This window comes from Crotalus tigris, unplaced genomic scaffold (genome assembly GCF_016545835.1).
Source record: "Crotalus tigris isolate CLP2741 ecotype Arizona unplaced genomic scaffold, ASM1654583v1 scf7180000017551.9496454, whole genome shotgun sequence".
NCBI lineage: Eukaryota > Metazoa > Chordata > Lepidosauria > Squamata > Viperidae > Crotalus > Crotalus tigris.
The window spans coordinates 9,170,773-9,189,091 of NW_024096469.1; the positions used below are offsets into that span (position 1 = coordinate 9,170,773).

General features: G+C 44.8%; 1 protein-coding gene across 3 annotated transcripts in view; it reads right to left on the bottom strand.

Annotated features, from left to right (window-relative positions):
* FAAP100 (FA core complex associated protein 100) overlaps nucleotides 1-18,319 on the bottom strand; it is a 34,435-nt gene that overhangs the window by 8,628 nt on the left and 7,488 nt on the right. For all 3 annotated transcript variants that reach the window (XM_039346624.1, XM_039346609.1, XM_039346615.1), the window contains exons 4-8: nucleotides 15,697-16,625; nucleotides 7,894-8,047; nucleotides 6,512-7,299; nucleotides 4,518-4,654; nucleotides 1,592-1,708 (exon numbers count right to left, since the gene is read on the bottom strand). In XM_039346624.1, coding sequence (XP_039202558.1) covers nucleotides 1,592-1,708; nucleotides 4,518-4,654; nucleotides 6,512-7,299; nucleotides 7,894-8,047; nucleotides 15,697-16,625 — 2,125 coding nt within the window. The remainder of the gene's footprint in view (nucleotides 1-1,591; nucleotides 1,709-4,517; nucleotides 4,655-6,511; nucleotides 7,300-7,893; nucleotides 8,048-15,696; nucleotides 16,626-18,319) is intronic.

Here is an 18,319-nt window from a genome sequence, read left to right on the forward strand (position 1 = left end):
GTTTCTTCCATATGGTCCCACCCAGGCTCTATACTCTGCAGACAAGGGCCTTGTTTGTGTGTTACCCCAAAAGGAACCCTGCCTTGAATTAAATAGGGAAAGCATCTACAGTCCTTGGTGGTGTTGTCAACACCCTGGAATTTCCTCCCTAAATTGGTCCAGCTGGCTTCTTCTTTGTCATGCTTTGAGAAAAAAATTGAAACATAGCCTTCTTTTCTATCTTTCTTCCCAGTAGCCCTGCTTTACTTCTGACACCATTCGTCTTTTATGTATATTTAAGCATTTTTAGTTCGCTGTTTTGATGTTGTAATGCTATAATACTATTGATCCTAACTGTTATTTATTCATTCTGTTATTACTCATTGATTATCGAGCAGAGTGTATAAATGAATGAAATCAAGAAAATAAATGTCAGGGCAAGGTGAGAAATCCGACTAGGTCATCAAATCTGACCCCCTGTGCTTTTCAAATGTGAAGTGATGATGGCCTAACAAACTCCTAAAGCAGAGGTCCCCAACCTATGGGCCGCAGCCCACTACCGGACCATATGAGTAGCTGGGCAGTGCATGCGCGTGTGTGTGCCTGCTGACCCGCCCCCTTGTGCCAACGTTGCCACAAGTGTTGTGTGGACAGCAGCAGCGCCACTAGTAGGCGGGAGCACTGTGAGTGGCAGGTGGGCGGCGGCGTGCCACATGCAGGTGGCGGCATTGCCACGAACCTTGCGCAAGAGGCAATCAGGCGGGCCATGGTGTGAGTCTAGCGCAGGACGGTGGCACAATCATGCTGGTGGTGGCATTGCCGCGAGTCTGACAGTGACGACACCACAAACCTCACACAGGCGTTGTCATCGCTGAGAGCCTCGTGCGCATGCTCGCAGCCATTTGTGTGGTGCGCATGCTTGCAGCCTGTTTGTGTGCATGTGTTTGCTCATGCGAGTGTAAGGCGCCTGCCCCTCCCTCTCCCACCAGGCCGCAAAACCCAGAAAAGTTGGAGACCCTTGTCCTAAAGGATTGGGCCCAACACCTCTGGGTTTCCTACTCTCCTTCGCTTTAGGATATACTGTCGTTCCCACCTCCCACCTACGAAGTCTTAAGGAAACCCAAATGATGCGTCAAAGTATATATTTTCGTTATCATTCCCAAAAGGCAGGATTTGTAAAGAGGAGTATATTTCACATTAAGAACCCACAACGCAATCACAGCGGTATAGAGGCCTACATAAAAATAACAGACCTACTTTTGTTCCCTTGACAACCGACACGATTTTCAAAATTTGTTTGATTTTTTGTGCTGCCATCTCCTCCGCAAGGTAACTCTGGGCGGACGATGGGAGAAAGCCCTCAACAGCCTTTGCTTCTTAGCATGAGGACAATGGAATATTCATTCCCTTTCTTAAGGGAGAGGAAGTCTGTGTGGCTACAAGACTGTTCCATAGATCAGCCCAGAATTTTGGGCGGGGCAACAGGAAAATACCATGCAGACCCACTCTTGCTGCATTTCAACCTAAATCTCTTCTCTTGTTTGTGCAACCAAAGTTGTCGGGATATGATAGGCAAACATCCCGCCTTCCTTCCCTCTGCCACAGCACATACCTGAATGCGCCGAACCACAGCATGATGCAGCTGACACATGTTTGCCAGTGGAGACCCCTGGATGACAATCTCCACAGCTTGGATAGGACCTGCTGGGCTCAGGTCACTGACTGTCACCTGGGGGGGAAAAACAAGAATGTCACTGCCACCAGTTTCACCGAGCGGCGAAACTGAGAAAGCAAAGTAAGAAAGTGTCAATCATCTTTTTTTTTTTTTTAAGCCTTTCATGTTGCAGGGGTAAGTAGTCTCTGTTCCACACCGCTGACACTCAGAGAGGAAAAAAAGAGAGGAGGAGAACAGGGTTGCATCTTATGTAAGAACGCTGAAGGCCGAACAGCATTTGAAGGATGTTAACTATTATGTACATTTTTTTTTCCTTTCTTCCACGTTCTGAGCTATTTCATCTGGAAGCACAATATCCCTTTTCCCAAATTTACTTATTTATATGATTTATGCCCCCAATTTAAGCTAAGGTAGAAAGCTTGGAGAGCACGTCACTGGAGTGAAAGGAGAGTCAAGGGACTCCAGTTCACCGAAAAGGCGACATTGTTTTCCAGTTCACCGAAAAGGCAACATTGTGCTTCAGCCTGTTAGCATGCGGTTTGACCGGTAGCAAAATTTAGAATGGAAATTTTATATGGGTAGTCCTCGACACAGTTCATTTAGGCAGGGGTAGGCAACCTTGGCTCTTTTCTGACTCGTGGACTTCAACTCCCAGAATTCCTGACCCAGCCATGCTGAGGGGAAAGGGAGAGGTTTCCAAGCTGAGCCATGCTGGCTCAGGAATTCTGGGAGTTGAAGTCCACAAGTCAGAAAAGAGCCAAGGTTGCCTACCCCTGGTTTGATGAATATCTGAAATTACAACGACACTGAAAAAAGTGACTTACGACTGTTTTTCGCACTTACAACCATTGTAGCATCCCCATGGTCACGTGACGCTTGGCAACTGATTCATATATATGATGGCCGCAGTGTCCCCGGGGATCATGTGATCCCCTTTCGTGACTTTCTGACAAGCAAAGTCAATGAGGAAGCCAGATTCACTTAACAACGGTGTTACTAACTTAACAACTGCGGTGATTCACTTAGCAACTGTGGGAAGAAAGGTTGTAAAATGGGGCAACATTCACTTAGCAATTGTCTCTCTTAGCAACAGAAATTTGGGGCTTAATTGTGATTGTAAGTCGAGGGCTACTTGTATTTCAAGCTTTACGTACAACCCACCGTCTAGGTGGAAAAAAACTGGCCCGATGAATACAGCTGCAGTGCCATTGTCTCTATTTCTTTAGCAACTTTGAAAAATCTGCATGCTCCAATATATTCAAACTACTGAAGAGAAAATAGTTCAAATCTTCACTCAATTAAAACTGGGATGGGAAGACCGTGCCCTAACCAGGATCGATCACGCATACAACTCAGAGCACCAGATTCAGATTCTAGTTCAAGAATAAGAATATGGCTAACACAAAAAGTAACACACTTTTATAGTGGAGAAAAGCTGAAGTGAAATGCAGGCCTTCTAGACCAGTGGTTCTCAACCTGTGGGTTGGGACCCATTTGGGGTCGAACAACCATTTCACGGGGGTCGCCAAACAACGCAGTCCGCCATTTTTTCCCCCTTTTCCTTAGCTGTGCTACTCCCTTTTATTCTATTGGCTTTTGAAAGCCAATAGAATAGACTCTCTTGAATAGAGTCTAATTCTATTGGCTTTCAAAAGCCAATAGGAATTGTCCAGGCTGTCTCTGCCCTGCTGAGCCCGCCAAAAGTCCCATTCTGCAAACGGTGCTGCACCAGTTGAGTAGTCCTCAACTTACGACTGGTTGAGTAGTCCTCGACTTACGACCAGTTGAGGGTCGCGGCATTAAAAAAGGTTGAGAACCACTGTTCTAGACAGAATTAAGCCAAAATTCCTTCTCACATACAAGAAGTTCCTAAACAAAAAATCAAAATCCTTCCTGGGCCTATTGAAGAAATCTACTGCCTTCAATATTTCCCCTCCAGCTGGACAGAATCTGTTTTACCCTGATAATTCCCAGAACCTCAAGGTAGTATCAGATTCATATCCTCCTCCCATTTCTGAATATATTAATATTATTCTAATATTTAGGACACATGTTTTGCACATACATGTCCTGCTCTTCCAAGGGGGTCAGTTTAATTTTTGGGAGAAGAACCCTTGCAGTCAAATGAAATGAGACAGCTTGATTGTCCTCCAATGAAATGTATCTTCCCTCAGCTGGGGCAGGAGGAACCGCACTAAACACAATGGTATTATACTTACGTATGCCAATCCAGAAGAATCTGGTCATCGTCCAGGCTTAGCTGGCCTAACTCTCTCTTGTAAGAATTAACCAGCTATAGTTGGAGTACACAGCCAGCAATTCATAGCAATAAGACCCAACATTAACAATTAACGATGATTAATTGTTTCCACCCATGGTGGGAGATTAACGTCAAGCCTGACTACTTTCCATCTTCCTGGAATCATAGATTTTGGGCAGCCCACTTAAGCCATGAGTCAAATTCCCTAGCTAATGTAGGAATCCAAATTAAAGCATCCCTGGGAGATGACTGTGAAGTTTCCTCATCAATATATCCATGAAGGAGAACCCATCACCATTCTTCATTCTGTCAGAACCTCTGAGATCTGTGTGGTTTCCACCCTGAAGCAATTCTAGAAGACCTGGTTGTGCTCTACGGTTTATTGGCTATGTTTTCTACATGTGTTTATACTGAAGATCTCATTTCAATTATCTATTTGATATTGTGCTTTTATCTTCTTTTGTTATACTGACAGCGGCCCAGAGTCAGTGTGGAATCTGGTGGTACCTAAATCTAATTAGCCGTTTCTATAACAACAAGCCTATCTTAATCAGCAAAACCCAAAGTCAAAGTTTCACGGCCCAATTACAACTCCTGCCTTGCCTCTCCGATGTTCAGCTGCACTTTGCCTCCATCTGGGGCCAACCCTTGCATGACTGCCACCTCCTGGCTCCGAAGGGCATCTGCTTCGCCATTTTCAGCCAGCAGCCATCGCAGCACAGCGCAGCACAGTGACACGTCTAAGCACAGAAAACAAAAGAAGGGAAGAAGGGCAATCTTTGTTACCTGAAAAGCATGAGGATCCCTGGGGGATCCCTGACTGACATTTCCCCGATTCTCCCACTGGCTTTTGAAACATACTTAGAGTGTATAAGTCTAGGATGCGTTTTTCAAAAGCCAACTGCACTTTGTTTTTCCTTGAAGACATTTTGCTTCTTATCCAAGAAGCTTCTTTAGTTCTGACTGAATGGTGGAAGATGGAAGGATTTGTATTCCTTGCATTCAAAGGGTTAGCACTCTTTCTGAGAGTCGTTGAGGCCACTTGGAGGTTTAGCTGTGCCCTCAGGGTCACTTGAATAGTGCAAATGGGTGTTCCATTCTTGGAAAGAGTGCTAATGACCAGATGACTACAAGGAATACGAATCCTTCCATCCTCCACCCTTCAGTCAGAACTGAAGAAGCTTCTTGGATAAGAAGTGAAACGCCTTCAAGGAAATACAAAGTCCAGTTGCCTTTTGAAAAAAGCACCTTTGGGACAACTAACAACCGACAACAGACCTGGATGACTGAGAAGCTTCATAGATATAAGCCTAGGACATATGTAACTTCATAATAAAGATGTTAGCTTAGCTGATTGTCTAATATCCTGTTGAATGTGAGGGCCCACTTTAGGAATCTGAGGTCACAATGGTATAAATCAGGGTTTCTCAATCTTGACAATTTTAAGGTATGTGGACTTCAACTCCCAGAATTCCACAGCCAGCATTGCTGGGAGTTGAAGTCCACATGCCTTAAAATTGTCAAGGTTGAGAAACAGTGGTATAAGTAAAAGAATCCCAGTGGACTTTTTAGAAAAAGATACATAATAATTTTATGTTTTAATTGTAGCCCCCCCATTATCTATGAGTGAGATGGGCAGTCTCCAAATTTTTATATATGTTTAAACACACAGATCTAAAAACCTAGACTACTGATAGGTTTGTTAGCTCTCTGTTCTAGTGAGATGGACAAAGGAAATGTCTGCAGTCCCAGTCTATCACTGCTTGCAATCCTTGCAAGATATTCCAAATCTCGACATCTTCCTTCCTGCAACACTAACTACCGTGTTGAGAAAAATTGTGCAAATTTATACCCAACTTCATATAAACATAAGAATTTGAGTATCCTTATTATTTATTGCTTGCCTTGGGCAAAGTATCCACTCTAGTCTGGGCTGAAATTAATTCTCAGGATTAGCCGTAAATGTGCATTTGCTCATGGACACAGTGCACTACTTGCATTATTTTTAATTGCCAAGAGGAAGGTGATCCAACTTCTGTCACTGGTTTGGCTGCAACATTGCTCCTTGCTAACCCAAAGGGTTGGGGAGTCATTTGCAGGCTTTTTGATGGTGGAAAACTCATTAAGACCCAAAGATGGCTATTGCTGGCTTTCAGTCTATTAGTTTGACATTTGCTGATTCTGAAAAGGATTCTGGAGGGCAGCGGTGGGAAACCTGGACCTTGCAGATGTTACAGAACTGCGATTCCCAGTATCCCTCGTCACTGCCATATTGGCCGGTTGTGTAGCAACATCTGCAGAGCCACAGAGCCCCAACCTTTCTTTTAGAATTGTGCTGTATGTGTGAAAAAAAACAAAACAAAGTTATATCACCACATAACTTGGCCAAGAACATGATTAACCGGTCCACTGACAAGCGAGACCTCCCAAGCCTCTCACAACAGCTGTCTTACAAATAAAAGACATTGTTCTTTTCAGGGCAAACCGACCATGGGAGCTATCAATGCAGGTGGGCCTTGGAGGCGCTAAACCTAATGAAGGGCAAGGAGAGGACAAAAGACAGGACGTTTAAAAAGTATTCACAGGTAACAACGCACCTGCACAGAAGTCCTTCAAGGACGTTCTCAGCAGTTCAGAGGATACTTTGATTGAAGCTACAGTTGGAGCCAAGTAATTTTCATCAATGACACTCCGTCCCTTTGGGACAAGCTCATCATTCTCTTCCATGCTCTTGAGAGATTTCAAGAAGGTTTCAACTGGATCCCCAGGGACAGAAATGGCCACAGCGGGTGGGCTAGCTTCAGACATTCCTTTGTTGTCATTCAAGCGAAGGCACTGCAGGAGATCAATGATGTCTTCCCTCAAGGGCAGGCAGATGCCTTCTCTGTCCAGAGCAAGGCCAGGGGAATCGTCTGAAAAGAGGTCATCCAGAAGCTCAGTGGACTCAGAAACAGTGCCTAAGATCTCCTGCAAACTGTAGTAGAGTGAGCAGGAGACCGTGAAAGGCAGGTTTAGTTTGGAGCCTTCGGCAGGGCAGACTGGAAGGGTCACCTCTGTCTTGTTCCCTGGAAGAAGCTGATCTATAGGGAAGGTATAAGTGGTGGCAGAATCTGAAGTGGTTTCCTCAAAATCACAGGAGTTGGCAAATAGCTGGACACAGAAGGTCCAGCCACGCTCCAGGCTGCATTCACTTGAGTTTTCCAAGATGCAGGAGATTGTCAAGGTGTCCTGAACCAGCATATGGCTCCAGTGGGCCGCGATGGTGCACGTGATGGGCTTCGGACCATTCTGGCTTGACAGCAAAGCTGCGCTCACGTTCATCACTTGGTTCAGGCAGGTCAAAGCTTGATTTTTTTGATCCACGGCTTTTTTTAGGGAGGACACTCTGCAGGTATCAGAAGAGAAAGAAACACTGAATAATACTGATGGCAAAAACTGCCTAAGAAATCCATATGCAAAAGACAGATAAGCAATGGAAAAGCCTGTATGTCAGAACATGTTGGAAACTGCTGGCCCTTTGCGTGGCTTTGTATGAAGGCTCAGCCAAGTGACCAGAGGGCCTGCAAGTAGGCTACATTGGCACTGGGCTCACCTCCCTTCCTCGCCGAAGCCTGCAGGCCAGTTCTCGAGGAGAGCTTCCAATGTGAGCTGCAAAGCATGTACTGCTCTTCTAGGAGCCCTTATTCCTTCGCTTCTTCTGGTTCCACTGCCACCTCAAACAGCATCTCCTGCATAGCTGTCAACTTCACCCATCAAGCCACTACTGCCATGTCTCCTGCCTTGCCCATTGACAGATCATGCCGCGGCTCGCCCTTCCATCCCACTGCAGAGTTTAGCATCAAATCCTTGTGCAAGAAAAAGCTGCTCAGGCAGGACAATCCAGGTAGCATTAGCAAATGCTTCCCAAGCCACCCACATAAAAATGCCAAATTTGTACTCTATATGTAGGGATGCTATTCATAGAGAGTTCAGCTCTTACCTTTCGGAGACATGGCCTATCCCAGACAATAGCTCTTTGATCCTCTGCCCAGCTTTGTCAGCGTTCATCTTGAGTGGCTGTGTATCATCTGGGCTGCACAAGCCACATGTCATGAGACGGCCTTTGGCGGAGAGAGCCAGAAGTTCAGATTCTCCTGAGCATGGTGGCAAGGTAGAAGAGGAGACAAGCAGAGGAGAGAGTTAACACCATGGGGAAGATTTCAATCTGCCTCCCCCGCAACAGATGAGAGACACAGAACTTGGAAGTGTGAAGGTTACATACAGCCCTAAAGACCCTTCACCAAAGACCTCCAAAATGGCTCCCATATGACCATGTTTAGTGTCACTGGAGGAGAAAATGATTACTCACTGAAGGATAATTGTATAAAATTTAATTTTAAATTAATTCAAAAGTAAATCATGTCAGTTTCAGTTTTTGTCCTGATCCACCTACTACCTTTTGGAACAGAATCTCTCACATCTCCCTTACAAGCGTCACTTTGTAGGGGAGACGGGTGACATAGAAATTTAATAAATAAATGTCACGCAAAGGCCAAACCTGCTTTTAAAACCTGTGTACTCCTTGTAATCTAGTGTAGTGGTTAAGGCGCTAGCCTAGAAACCAGGAGACTAGAAGTTCTAGTTCCGCCTTAGGCAGGAAAGCCTGCTGCATGACCTTGGGCCAGTCACTCTCTCTCAGCCCAGCCTACTTCATAGGGTGGTGGTTGTGGGAAAAATAAGAGGATGGAGTATTATATATGCCCTGAGTTACTTATAAAGTAATAAAGGTAGGATAAATACAAATAATCCTCATCTTACAACCATATATTTAGTGACCGTTAGAAGTTACAATGGCCTTGCAAAGTGATTTATGACCATTTTTCACACTTACGACTATTGCAGCATCCTCATGGTCAAAATTGGATATTTATGACGGTTGCCGTGTCCTAGGGTCATGTGGTCACCTTTTGCGATCCTCTGACAAGCACAGTGAATGGGGAGGCCAGATTCACCTAACAACTGTGTAACTAACTTAAGAACTACAGTGATTCACTTAACAAAGGGTAGCAAGAAAGGTCGTAGAACGGGGCAAAACTCAACGGCTGTCTCACTTAGCAAGAGGAATTCTGAGCTCAGTTGTGGTTGTAAGTCAAGAACTACTTGTAAATAAATGTTCAAACCCTGAGGGATATGTACTGTTCATATTCGAACAAAAAAAAAATTTCTTCAGCTTTTCCAAACAGGCAAACATGCTGGCTGAGGAATTCTGGGAGTTGAAGTCCACACATTTAAAATTGCCAAGTCTGAAAAACACTATCCTAGAACCATCTGACTATAAAAGCTCTGGAACAAATAAGCTAGCTTGGAATTCTGGAGTTGTAGTTACAGGACCCTAGAGAGGGAAGAGATGGGCAATCTAACCAGCATTTGCAAGAGAGCTTTCATGATGGAACAAACAACTGCAGTAGTACCATTGTCTCTGCCTGTGCACATGCCCCTCAATATCCCTGTCACACCAGATATTCAAACGAATCTTTCCTTTTTACAAAAGAGAGAAGAGAAGCAGGCACGTTGCCAATTAAACCACAACTCCAAACCACATTTATTACAATTAAACGGCAGGTGGCTGCAGCACACTGTTTTATCTGGAAATGTGCCCACCTATACAGGAAAAAGATAAAAAATAAGTTGGAAAGGAGACTGAGGATAGAAAATATTTTGCATTGGCGGGAGGAAGTCGAACAGGAGCAAAGAAGACCACAGGAGAATTAAAAAGGTAATGGGAAATAAAAAGTGTGGCTATGTTGTAAGTATAGGGGCAGTGGCACATTGGTTTGTTTGTACATCCAGCCTGAATTTGGGCTGCCTGAGTATTAAGCTATGGATAACTCTTCTCCTCAGCCTGCAGGAAGAACTGCAAAAAGAGACCATCTCTCCACCTGTCCTGGAAAAGCTAAGAGCAATTTCTGTGCACAGAAGGTAACTTCAGTTGCTGCCACACTCATGCTGGGAACAAAGCCATTGTAGATTCTCCCCCCTCCCTCCAGGGGGTAGAGAAAATCGGTGGCCCAGGAGAGGCTTAGAGCAGTGATGGCGAACCTTTTAGAGACCGAGTGCCCAAACTGCAACCCAAAATCCACTTATGCATCATCGGGTGCCGGGTGGGTGTGGCCCATTGGCTGGGTGTGGCCAATTGGGTGAGTGTGGCCCATTGGGTGCGCGTGGCTGCGGTAGTAACGGCAGACTGGGTGGGACTAAAAAGTTCAATCAATCAATTCCAACTTTGCAAGATCTTTTTTTTTTTCCGCAAGAAGTTGAAATTGATTGATTGAACCCTTTTTTTTTTTTTGCACATGGCGGCAGAGGCCTAAAACGAAAAGGTTTTATAAAACCCAGCTGAAGGCCTAGGACTGGGGTGACGGCGCACGTGCCCACAGAGAGGACTCTGAGTGCCACCTCTGGCACCCGTGCCATAGGTTCGCCACCACTGGGCTTCGAGAATGAAAAAGAAAGGCAGCAGGCTCAAGACTGACCAAAGAAAAGGCAGCAGAAGAAAAAGATGGCGGCAGTTTCTTCTTCTTCTTTCCTCACTATTTCTTACTCAAAAGCAAGATCCCAGCTTTTTGCTACCAGGCAGGCACCTTGCCCTTTCCAGAGGCCAGTACTTCATATAGAAACTGGGAAACTGTAACTTTAATTCCAGCTTTAGGCATGAAAGCCAACTGCGTGACCTTGGGCCAGACACTCTTTTTCAATCCAGACTACCTCACAAGATTGTTGTTGTGTGGAAAACAGAAGGAAGAAGGAGCATTAGATATGTTTGCCAACTGAGTTTCTTTTTAAAAAATAATAAAGGCGGGATATAAATTAGAGAGGGAGGGAGAAAGAAAGAGCATCTTTCCCCACAAAAGATCACAGTGTGGAGTGATTCTGAAAGTTGGGGGGAGGGCAACAACATGGGGCAAAGGGCAGGCAGAAAACTGACGGGCAACTGTATATCCAGGGATGTTCCTGTCCAGAATACTGTACTTACCTTTGTTGAACCCTTAATTTTACTTTCCAGTGACCCTTTCCGAATAGAACAATATCATCCTAAGATGCAAGGCCTTAGGGAATTAGGGTTCAGAAATTGAAGAAAGAGCCGCTGGGGAAAAGAAGGGGTACAGTAAAAACTGACCCCCAAAACAAGATCTGGGATTGAATGGAGAATTGGACTTCCTGAATGTTAAGAGCCTTTTAAAATAAAACTTGCTGCTAGATCTCATTAGCATGCAAAGAAGGTTGAAGGAGAAAAAGTCTATTAACAGCTCAGAAATTAAAGCAGCACTAAAAATAAAGCCTATAGTAGGCCAGAGAGCCAGCTTCTCACATGCTGCACAATTCTAAATCTCCTCCCTGCTGCTTTCAGAAACTGTTTCACCACCACTACCATTTGTCCACACAAATAAAACACTCCCAGTTTTCTTGCTTATTCTTCCTTAGCCAGAGATTACAACATTTCCATTTTTTTGCAGAAACAATGGAACACCTTTAGGCAAGGCCTTTCCACTATACCTCCAAATACCTGGGTGATGGGAAGGATGAGTGCAAAGTCATTTGCTTTCTAAAACCTTGTTGGTAGCTAGAGCAGCTGCCTCACCCCCTCTTCCCCTCCTTTGAGTTCAAATGGGAGACAAATGGCCTCCACCAAGCCTTGCTTGTTTCCTGCATACAGGATCTGTATGCCTCTGGCATGGTGAGCAAGCACAATGCAGCTGCTTTGCACAAGAAAGGAAGAAGGGGTGAACTGCTTAGCCTCCCCAGGTTACAGCATTCCAGAGCCATTTTGTTGAAAGGAGGCAGAGCTCTTGAAATGCAGTTTTCTTAAAGGGGCTGAGTTGATCCAAGCTGGCCTCAAGCTTTTCTCTGTGCAAAGGGCTGAATCAAGAAAGTATCACATCAGTATATAATGACCATACAGCCTTTCCCCAAAGCTGCAAGGGCTGAACTCCTTCACCTCAAATCAAGACATCCCTATCTGATTGAGCAAGTATGATATGAACAAGCTACAGAAAACAAGGAGAGAGGGAGTAGAGCGGAGGAAAGGGAACAAAGAATTGGTTTGGTTTGGTGATTAAAGCACGGCTTTTCAACCTTTTCACCCATTGTACCACTTTTAGGATATGGCAACATCTAAATACCACCAGTCGCCTAGCAAGGTGTCAAAAACTTGATGACCCCCCCCAAAAAGGGAAAAAAGTGATAAAGTACAGGTAGTCCTCGACTTACAACAGTTCGTTTAGTGACTGTTCGAAGTTACAATGGCACTGAAAAAAGTGCCCCCCAAGCCACAGCCGAGCAAGACACTTGCCTGCCCACCCGGCCTCCCCCTTCCTCCTGTCCGAGGTTTTCATTGTTGTGAGCATTTCTGCTGACAATTGGCAGCAGGGGTGGGGGGTGTTTGGTTTTTATTCCCCCCCCCCGTCTACTGGGTGGTTGCAGCAGGTTTTGGTCATTTCACATGACCCTGGACACTGTGACCGTCATAAATATGAATCAGTTGCCAAGCATCTGAATGTAAATCACAAGACCCTGGAGATGCTGCAACATTCCAGCTGATCGGCGCTTCTTCTGGGCTCAGCAGAAGCGCCAGGATCAGTGCTGCTTTCCAGCTGATTGGTGCTTCTTCAGGGCTCAGCAGAAGCACCAGGATCAGCGCTGAGCTCCAGCTGAAGCCTGGCGTTGATCCTGGTGCTTCCGCTGAGCCCTGACAGCTTTGCAGCTCCAGCCCTCTCTTGCTCAGGCTTGTGCGGTACTGCCACCAGTTCAGCTCATTCCCCTCCCCCGCTACTTTTCTAGGATGGTCACGTACCACTTGCCAGGCGCCAATGTACCACAGGTGGTACCCGTACCACTGGTTGACAAGCCCTGGATTAAGGCACCAGAGTGGAAACTAGGTGCCTTAGTTGAGTTCTAGTCTGGCCTTAGGCATGAAAACCAGCTGGGTGACTCTTTCTCAGCCCAATTCACCTCATGGGTGTTTGTTGTGGGGAAAATAGGAGGAGGAAGGAGCATTAAGTATGTTTGCACTTTGAGTTGTTTATAAAAATAATGAAGTCGGGATATAAAACAAACAAACTTTTTAGCTGGTCTAGAGCTAGGCAATCTAAGACCTCAGAGCTGTATCTACTTATGAATTCAGTTTTGCTGCCCTTCAGATCAGAGTTTCTGAAACACCACAGAATGCCTTCCTGCCATTTTGAAGTAGAATGCTGCACCAGAAAAGCAGAACAGAAGCCAAGCCTTGAGTCGATGATGGGCAGGCAGATTTGGAATTTAGAGAACATCTTGCAAGTTGGGCAACCTGCCCATTCACAAAATAGCTGCACGGGGAACTAACTGGTTACAAAACACCAATTTACCAGTGTGCCAGCTCTTCCTCCTGCAGACTGCACTCTATACGATCCCTTACTTACTTCTGTCATTTTTATGGGCAGCTAGATAAGAGGTTATAGCCACATATACTTTAATTTTTTAAAAAGTCCTTTTGGAGCCTGGAGACATTCCTGGAAATTATTGTGTTGGAGCCTATGACATCACATTGTAGCATGCCAGTTTCCCTTAAAAAAAAAAACAACCTAAAATAGTTTTCCATTAATCCCTATTTGTTTATTAAAAAATGAAAAGCTCATGAAGAATAGGAAGGCCAACAATGTGTCCACAGGCACATTGACATCCGTGGGCAATATGCTGGACGTGCTCTATCTCTAAGACCTGGAAGAGTGTTATCATCATTAAAAAGGAAAAAAGAGAAAACTTTGAGAACTTCTACCCCTCTAAGAAGAGGAAAAACTGGAGAATCTTATTTGTGTAAACAACATAAAGGTAGTCTTCGACTTACAACCATTTGCACTGTGACCATTCAAAGTTACGGCACTGAAAAACGTGATTTATGTCCCTTATGACCATTGCAGCATTCCCCCATTGTCACATGATCAAAATTTGATCACTTGGCAACTAATGTATTTATGACAACTGCACTGTCCCAGTTATGTAATCACCATTTGTAAACTTCCCAGCTGGCTTCCAACAAGCGAAGTCAATGGGGATTCACTTAACAACAATATAATTCACCTCATAACTGCAGTGATTCGTTTAACTACTGTGGCAAAAAAGGCTGTCCAATGGGGCACTGCTCTCTTAACAACTGTCCTGCTTCACAATGCAAATTCTGGATTCCATTGTGGTTGTAAGTCGAGGACTACCTGTAATCACCTACTTTATATGATCAAGAGCTATAGCTATCACCAAATGAGTATCGGGGGGGGGGGTAAATGACCACACATTGGTACTGATAACTTCTCTCCACTGCTGCAATTTATCTACTGTGTCAGACATCGGAACATAATTACAGAATGGCAACATTTGCGTGATGACCTTATTGCCCAGAAGACCTCACTTTGGTGCCACTGCATTTTGCTGTGGAAGCTGCTGAAGGCAGCCTTGGACACAAACATTGCCCAATCTTGGACAAAATCTTAAAAAGACTGCCAAGGTCACTCAGCAATACAAGCTGAAGGATGGATCGACCAGGAATCTGTCTTCTGACTAAGGTCTGCATCTCAGGGATTTTTGACATAGGTTGGAACACAGGCACACACAACTTTCTTCTTTGATGTGGCTACCTCACAAGCCCGATGCAGCAAAACACTTAGTTGCTGCTCTGGCAACCTAGGGGCAAAAGGCTCTCTCAAGGCCATTTTGGGCCTAAGAACCATGAGGAAAGGTCAGCGTTAAAGAAAATCTTCTCTTGAACTTATCTGGAATTGATCCCTACTTGTTCTGAGGTAATTCGGATAGGCCTCGACTTATAACCATTCGTTTAGTATTTGAAGTTACAATGGCCCTGAAAAAAGTGACATGTTTTTCACACTTTTCACAGCCACCTAACAACCATATTACTAACTTAACTGCAGGGATTCATTTAACAACTGTGGCAAGCAAGATCATAAAATGGGGCAAAACTCAATGGCTGTCTTGCTCAGCAATGGAAATTTGGGACTCAGTTGCGGTCATAGGCTGATGACTACCTGTTATCATGGACCAATTCTTTCCTAACAAAAGAAGTGGGGCAAATTTAAATCAGCACTGGAGACTGGATCATAATACATTCTGGCCACACCACTACTTCCTCGTGTCTTCTCTCCCTTCATAATTTACTGCAGGCAGTCCTCCAGTTAAAACCATAATTGTGGCCTTCTCATTACAGTTGTAAATCGTAACGGTCATAAAACCATTTGTGACCAACCCAATTTTTTGTTTTTTTTGCAGTGACGTAACGGTCATAAAACCATTTGTGACCAACCCAATTTTTTGTTTTTTTTTGCAGTGGTCATGAAACGAACACAGCAGTGGTAAGTGTGAATGCTGCGGTTGTTAAATGAACACTGTGGGCATCAAGCAAACTCCTTGTTCGCTATGGCATGGTTTTGCCAAAACCTGGGTTTTGGCCCTTTACGATGCTTTACCATTGTAAAGCATGGTCACATGACTGCACACTACAAATGGCCATAAAGGCATCCATATTGCCGAACACCCAAAGCACTGCCTCATAATCACAGGGTAGGGCAGGTGCAACTTGCAATCCAGGTCATAAGTTCCATTTTTCAGGGAAGGTCATAAATTTGAATGGTTGCTATGTGACCGGTTGTAAGTCGAGGACTTCCTGTACTGATAGGTTCAATAGGATGCATCCAGACAAGAGTCTCGTGTCAAGGATTACTCTACCATTCCAAACCATACACCTCTTCTAATGGTCTAATACCTTCTGACTCCCGGGAGGATAAGGAAAGCGCCACCACACTGCAGATACTCAAGCTGGCAGGAGACACAGCTGAAGGAAGGGTCCCTGCTGAAGGCTCCACTTTTTCAGCCTCAGGTGTGCTGCTCTCCAAGTCAACCGCATAGATGTCAGAATGGGTGCTGTAGTACATGCAGCTTCCCCCGCTGCAGGCTGCACACAGAACTGGTCCTTGTAGATAATACTCCCGGAGCTCTGGGACTTTGACTTCTTCTCCTTGAGAGGCCTTGATGGCCACCATTTTACCATAGTGTCCCAAAGCCACAACACAGTCACAACCTAAGCCTCCATAGCCTGGAGGCTCCTCCACACCTGGGGATTTCCGTTCAGTCCTCAGGGCCCCAATGAAGACCACCGGCTCCTCCAGATGGTGAAGGATCTTGACAGGCGAGTCTTCCCAGCCGTGGCCCCCAGGGGAGCGCAGGGCCTTCAAAGGCACAGAACACAACTGCCCATCGGGGAAGCCACAGAGGATCATGGGAGAATCCAGCATGGCAGCATCTATGCCAAAAAGGAGGCTGAAGAGGGGCTCCTCCAGCACGAACCCCCCAGAATGGCGAAGTCCCTCCCAATGGTCACTGGCGCCAGGCGCAGATGCACAGCACAGCACTGGGAGGAAGTGGGCTAAAGACATATCGCCATCGTTGCTTGTGCTGGTGGTGATATCCACATGGCTGACTGGCTGATGTGGCAATTTCTCCTGGCCCTCAGGGCCTGGGAGTTTGTGGAGATTCATGCACCACTTCTCTTGGACTTGGGAAAGGGTGATCAAGACATCATTGAGCAGTGTGAAGGTGCAAAGTGTGGCATCAGGGAGATCGCAAGCATCACAGTCCATGGGGAAGATGCTGGAAAAGAAGTCGCTTTCCTCGCCATCCGTCTGCTTCGCTAACCTTCAAAGCAAACAAGAAAATCCTCTCAGAGTAGCCAAAGGGAGAAAACTCAGAAATAGCACTGGCAAATCAGAAGGTTTAGCATCCGCTTCGCTTCGCTGAATTCAGGAATGGGGAGAGCTGGATTAAGACAGACAGAACAACACCTCTGGAGGGAAGTTCCAGCCCCTTAATTTTTTTACTTTATCTAAGAATTCTTTTTAAGCTGCTTAGAACCTGGAAAAGAATGGCAAAAGAATGGCAGAAACACACAAACACACACAAGGGACAATTTAGATGCGAGAGCCAAGAACAGGGCTTCCTGCAGGCTACATTAGAGGAAAAGCTCTATCTGGGTCAATAAGGCTGGCAGAGAGATTTGAATGCTCCCCTTGCATTCAGTCTCCCACATTAAAAAGCACAAGGTGTGAAGCTGCTATTTGCACGTGTTGCGTGATGGTATTAACAGTTTTGCTAGATAAGGAAAGGCAACCTCAGGAAGGTGATGAGTTTCAAGGTTTAATTATCACGGTCTTGACAACCGATTTCCTGATGTTTCGCCAGAAGTTTTGAATGATTATCCTGCCTCTGAAGGTGCCAACCGCAGTTTCCAGCAAACCATCAGGAAATCTGTTATCTAGAAAAGGGTTTCTTAAACTTTTTGGCCTTAGGACCTTTTCCCGTGTTTAAAAGTTAGGGAGAATCCCAAAAGAGCTCATAATTTTTATAGATTATATCTATCAATATTTACCATATTAAAATTAAAACCTGCACGTTCATATTTATCGAATCATGTAAAAATAACAATATTAGATATTAATGAAAGTTTTCATGAAAAAACTCTATTCTTTAACAAATAAAAAAATGAGAACAGTGACATTGCTTTAAAGTTTTGAAAATAACTTTAATATCTGGCAAATAATTTTGATTTCACGGAGCCTGAGAGGGTCTTGGTTTGACCTCCAGAGGTCCTCAGAGCAGCCTTTAAGAAAGCTGGTCTAGACCAGTGTTTCTCAACCTTGACAATTTTAAGGCATGTGGACTTCAACTCCCAGAATTCCACAGCCAGCATTGCTGGCTGTGGAATTCTGGGAGTTGAAGTCCACATGCCTTAAAATTGTCAAGGTTGAGAAACACTGGTCTAGACTATGATCACTAAATCTTGGGGCTAAACGCTACCCAACAGATGCTGCCCATGCAAGCATGATGGGGGAAGGAAAAGACAAACCTTGATTTCCACAATGCCAAGATTCCAGTCAGTGCTCAGGATTGCATGTTTTGATAGCCTTCTAGAAAACTGGGTGTATAATGTTGAGCAGGATGATTTTGTTGCTCATTGTTGGGGGTCTAGGCTTCAGGATTTGGGTGACACACCTTGTTTAAGGTCACATTCCCCATTAAAAAAAACACATCTGCAATCAGGATCCTCTTAAATCCAGTACTGACACAGAGAACTGTGTAAAAGATCTTTTGCGATACGTATTCAGTTTTTGCTGAACTTCTGCATAGAGAGCTGCTGTTGGTGACATATATCTTGTAATACCAAGACGCATTTATTACACTGTGCTTCTTGGCTCTTGAAGGTGGTTTGGAAGGTGCTTTTGACCCAGAAACTAGTAACAGAGATGGGTGAGTACTTCTTGAAAATGTCATATTCTCTGCCACCTATGAATTGCAACTTCAACAATCTTCTGTTCTCCGAACCTAAAATATCC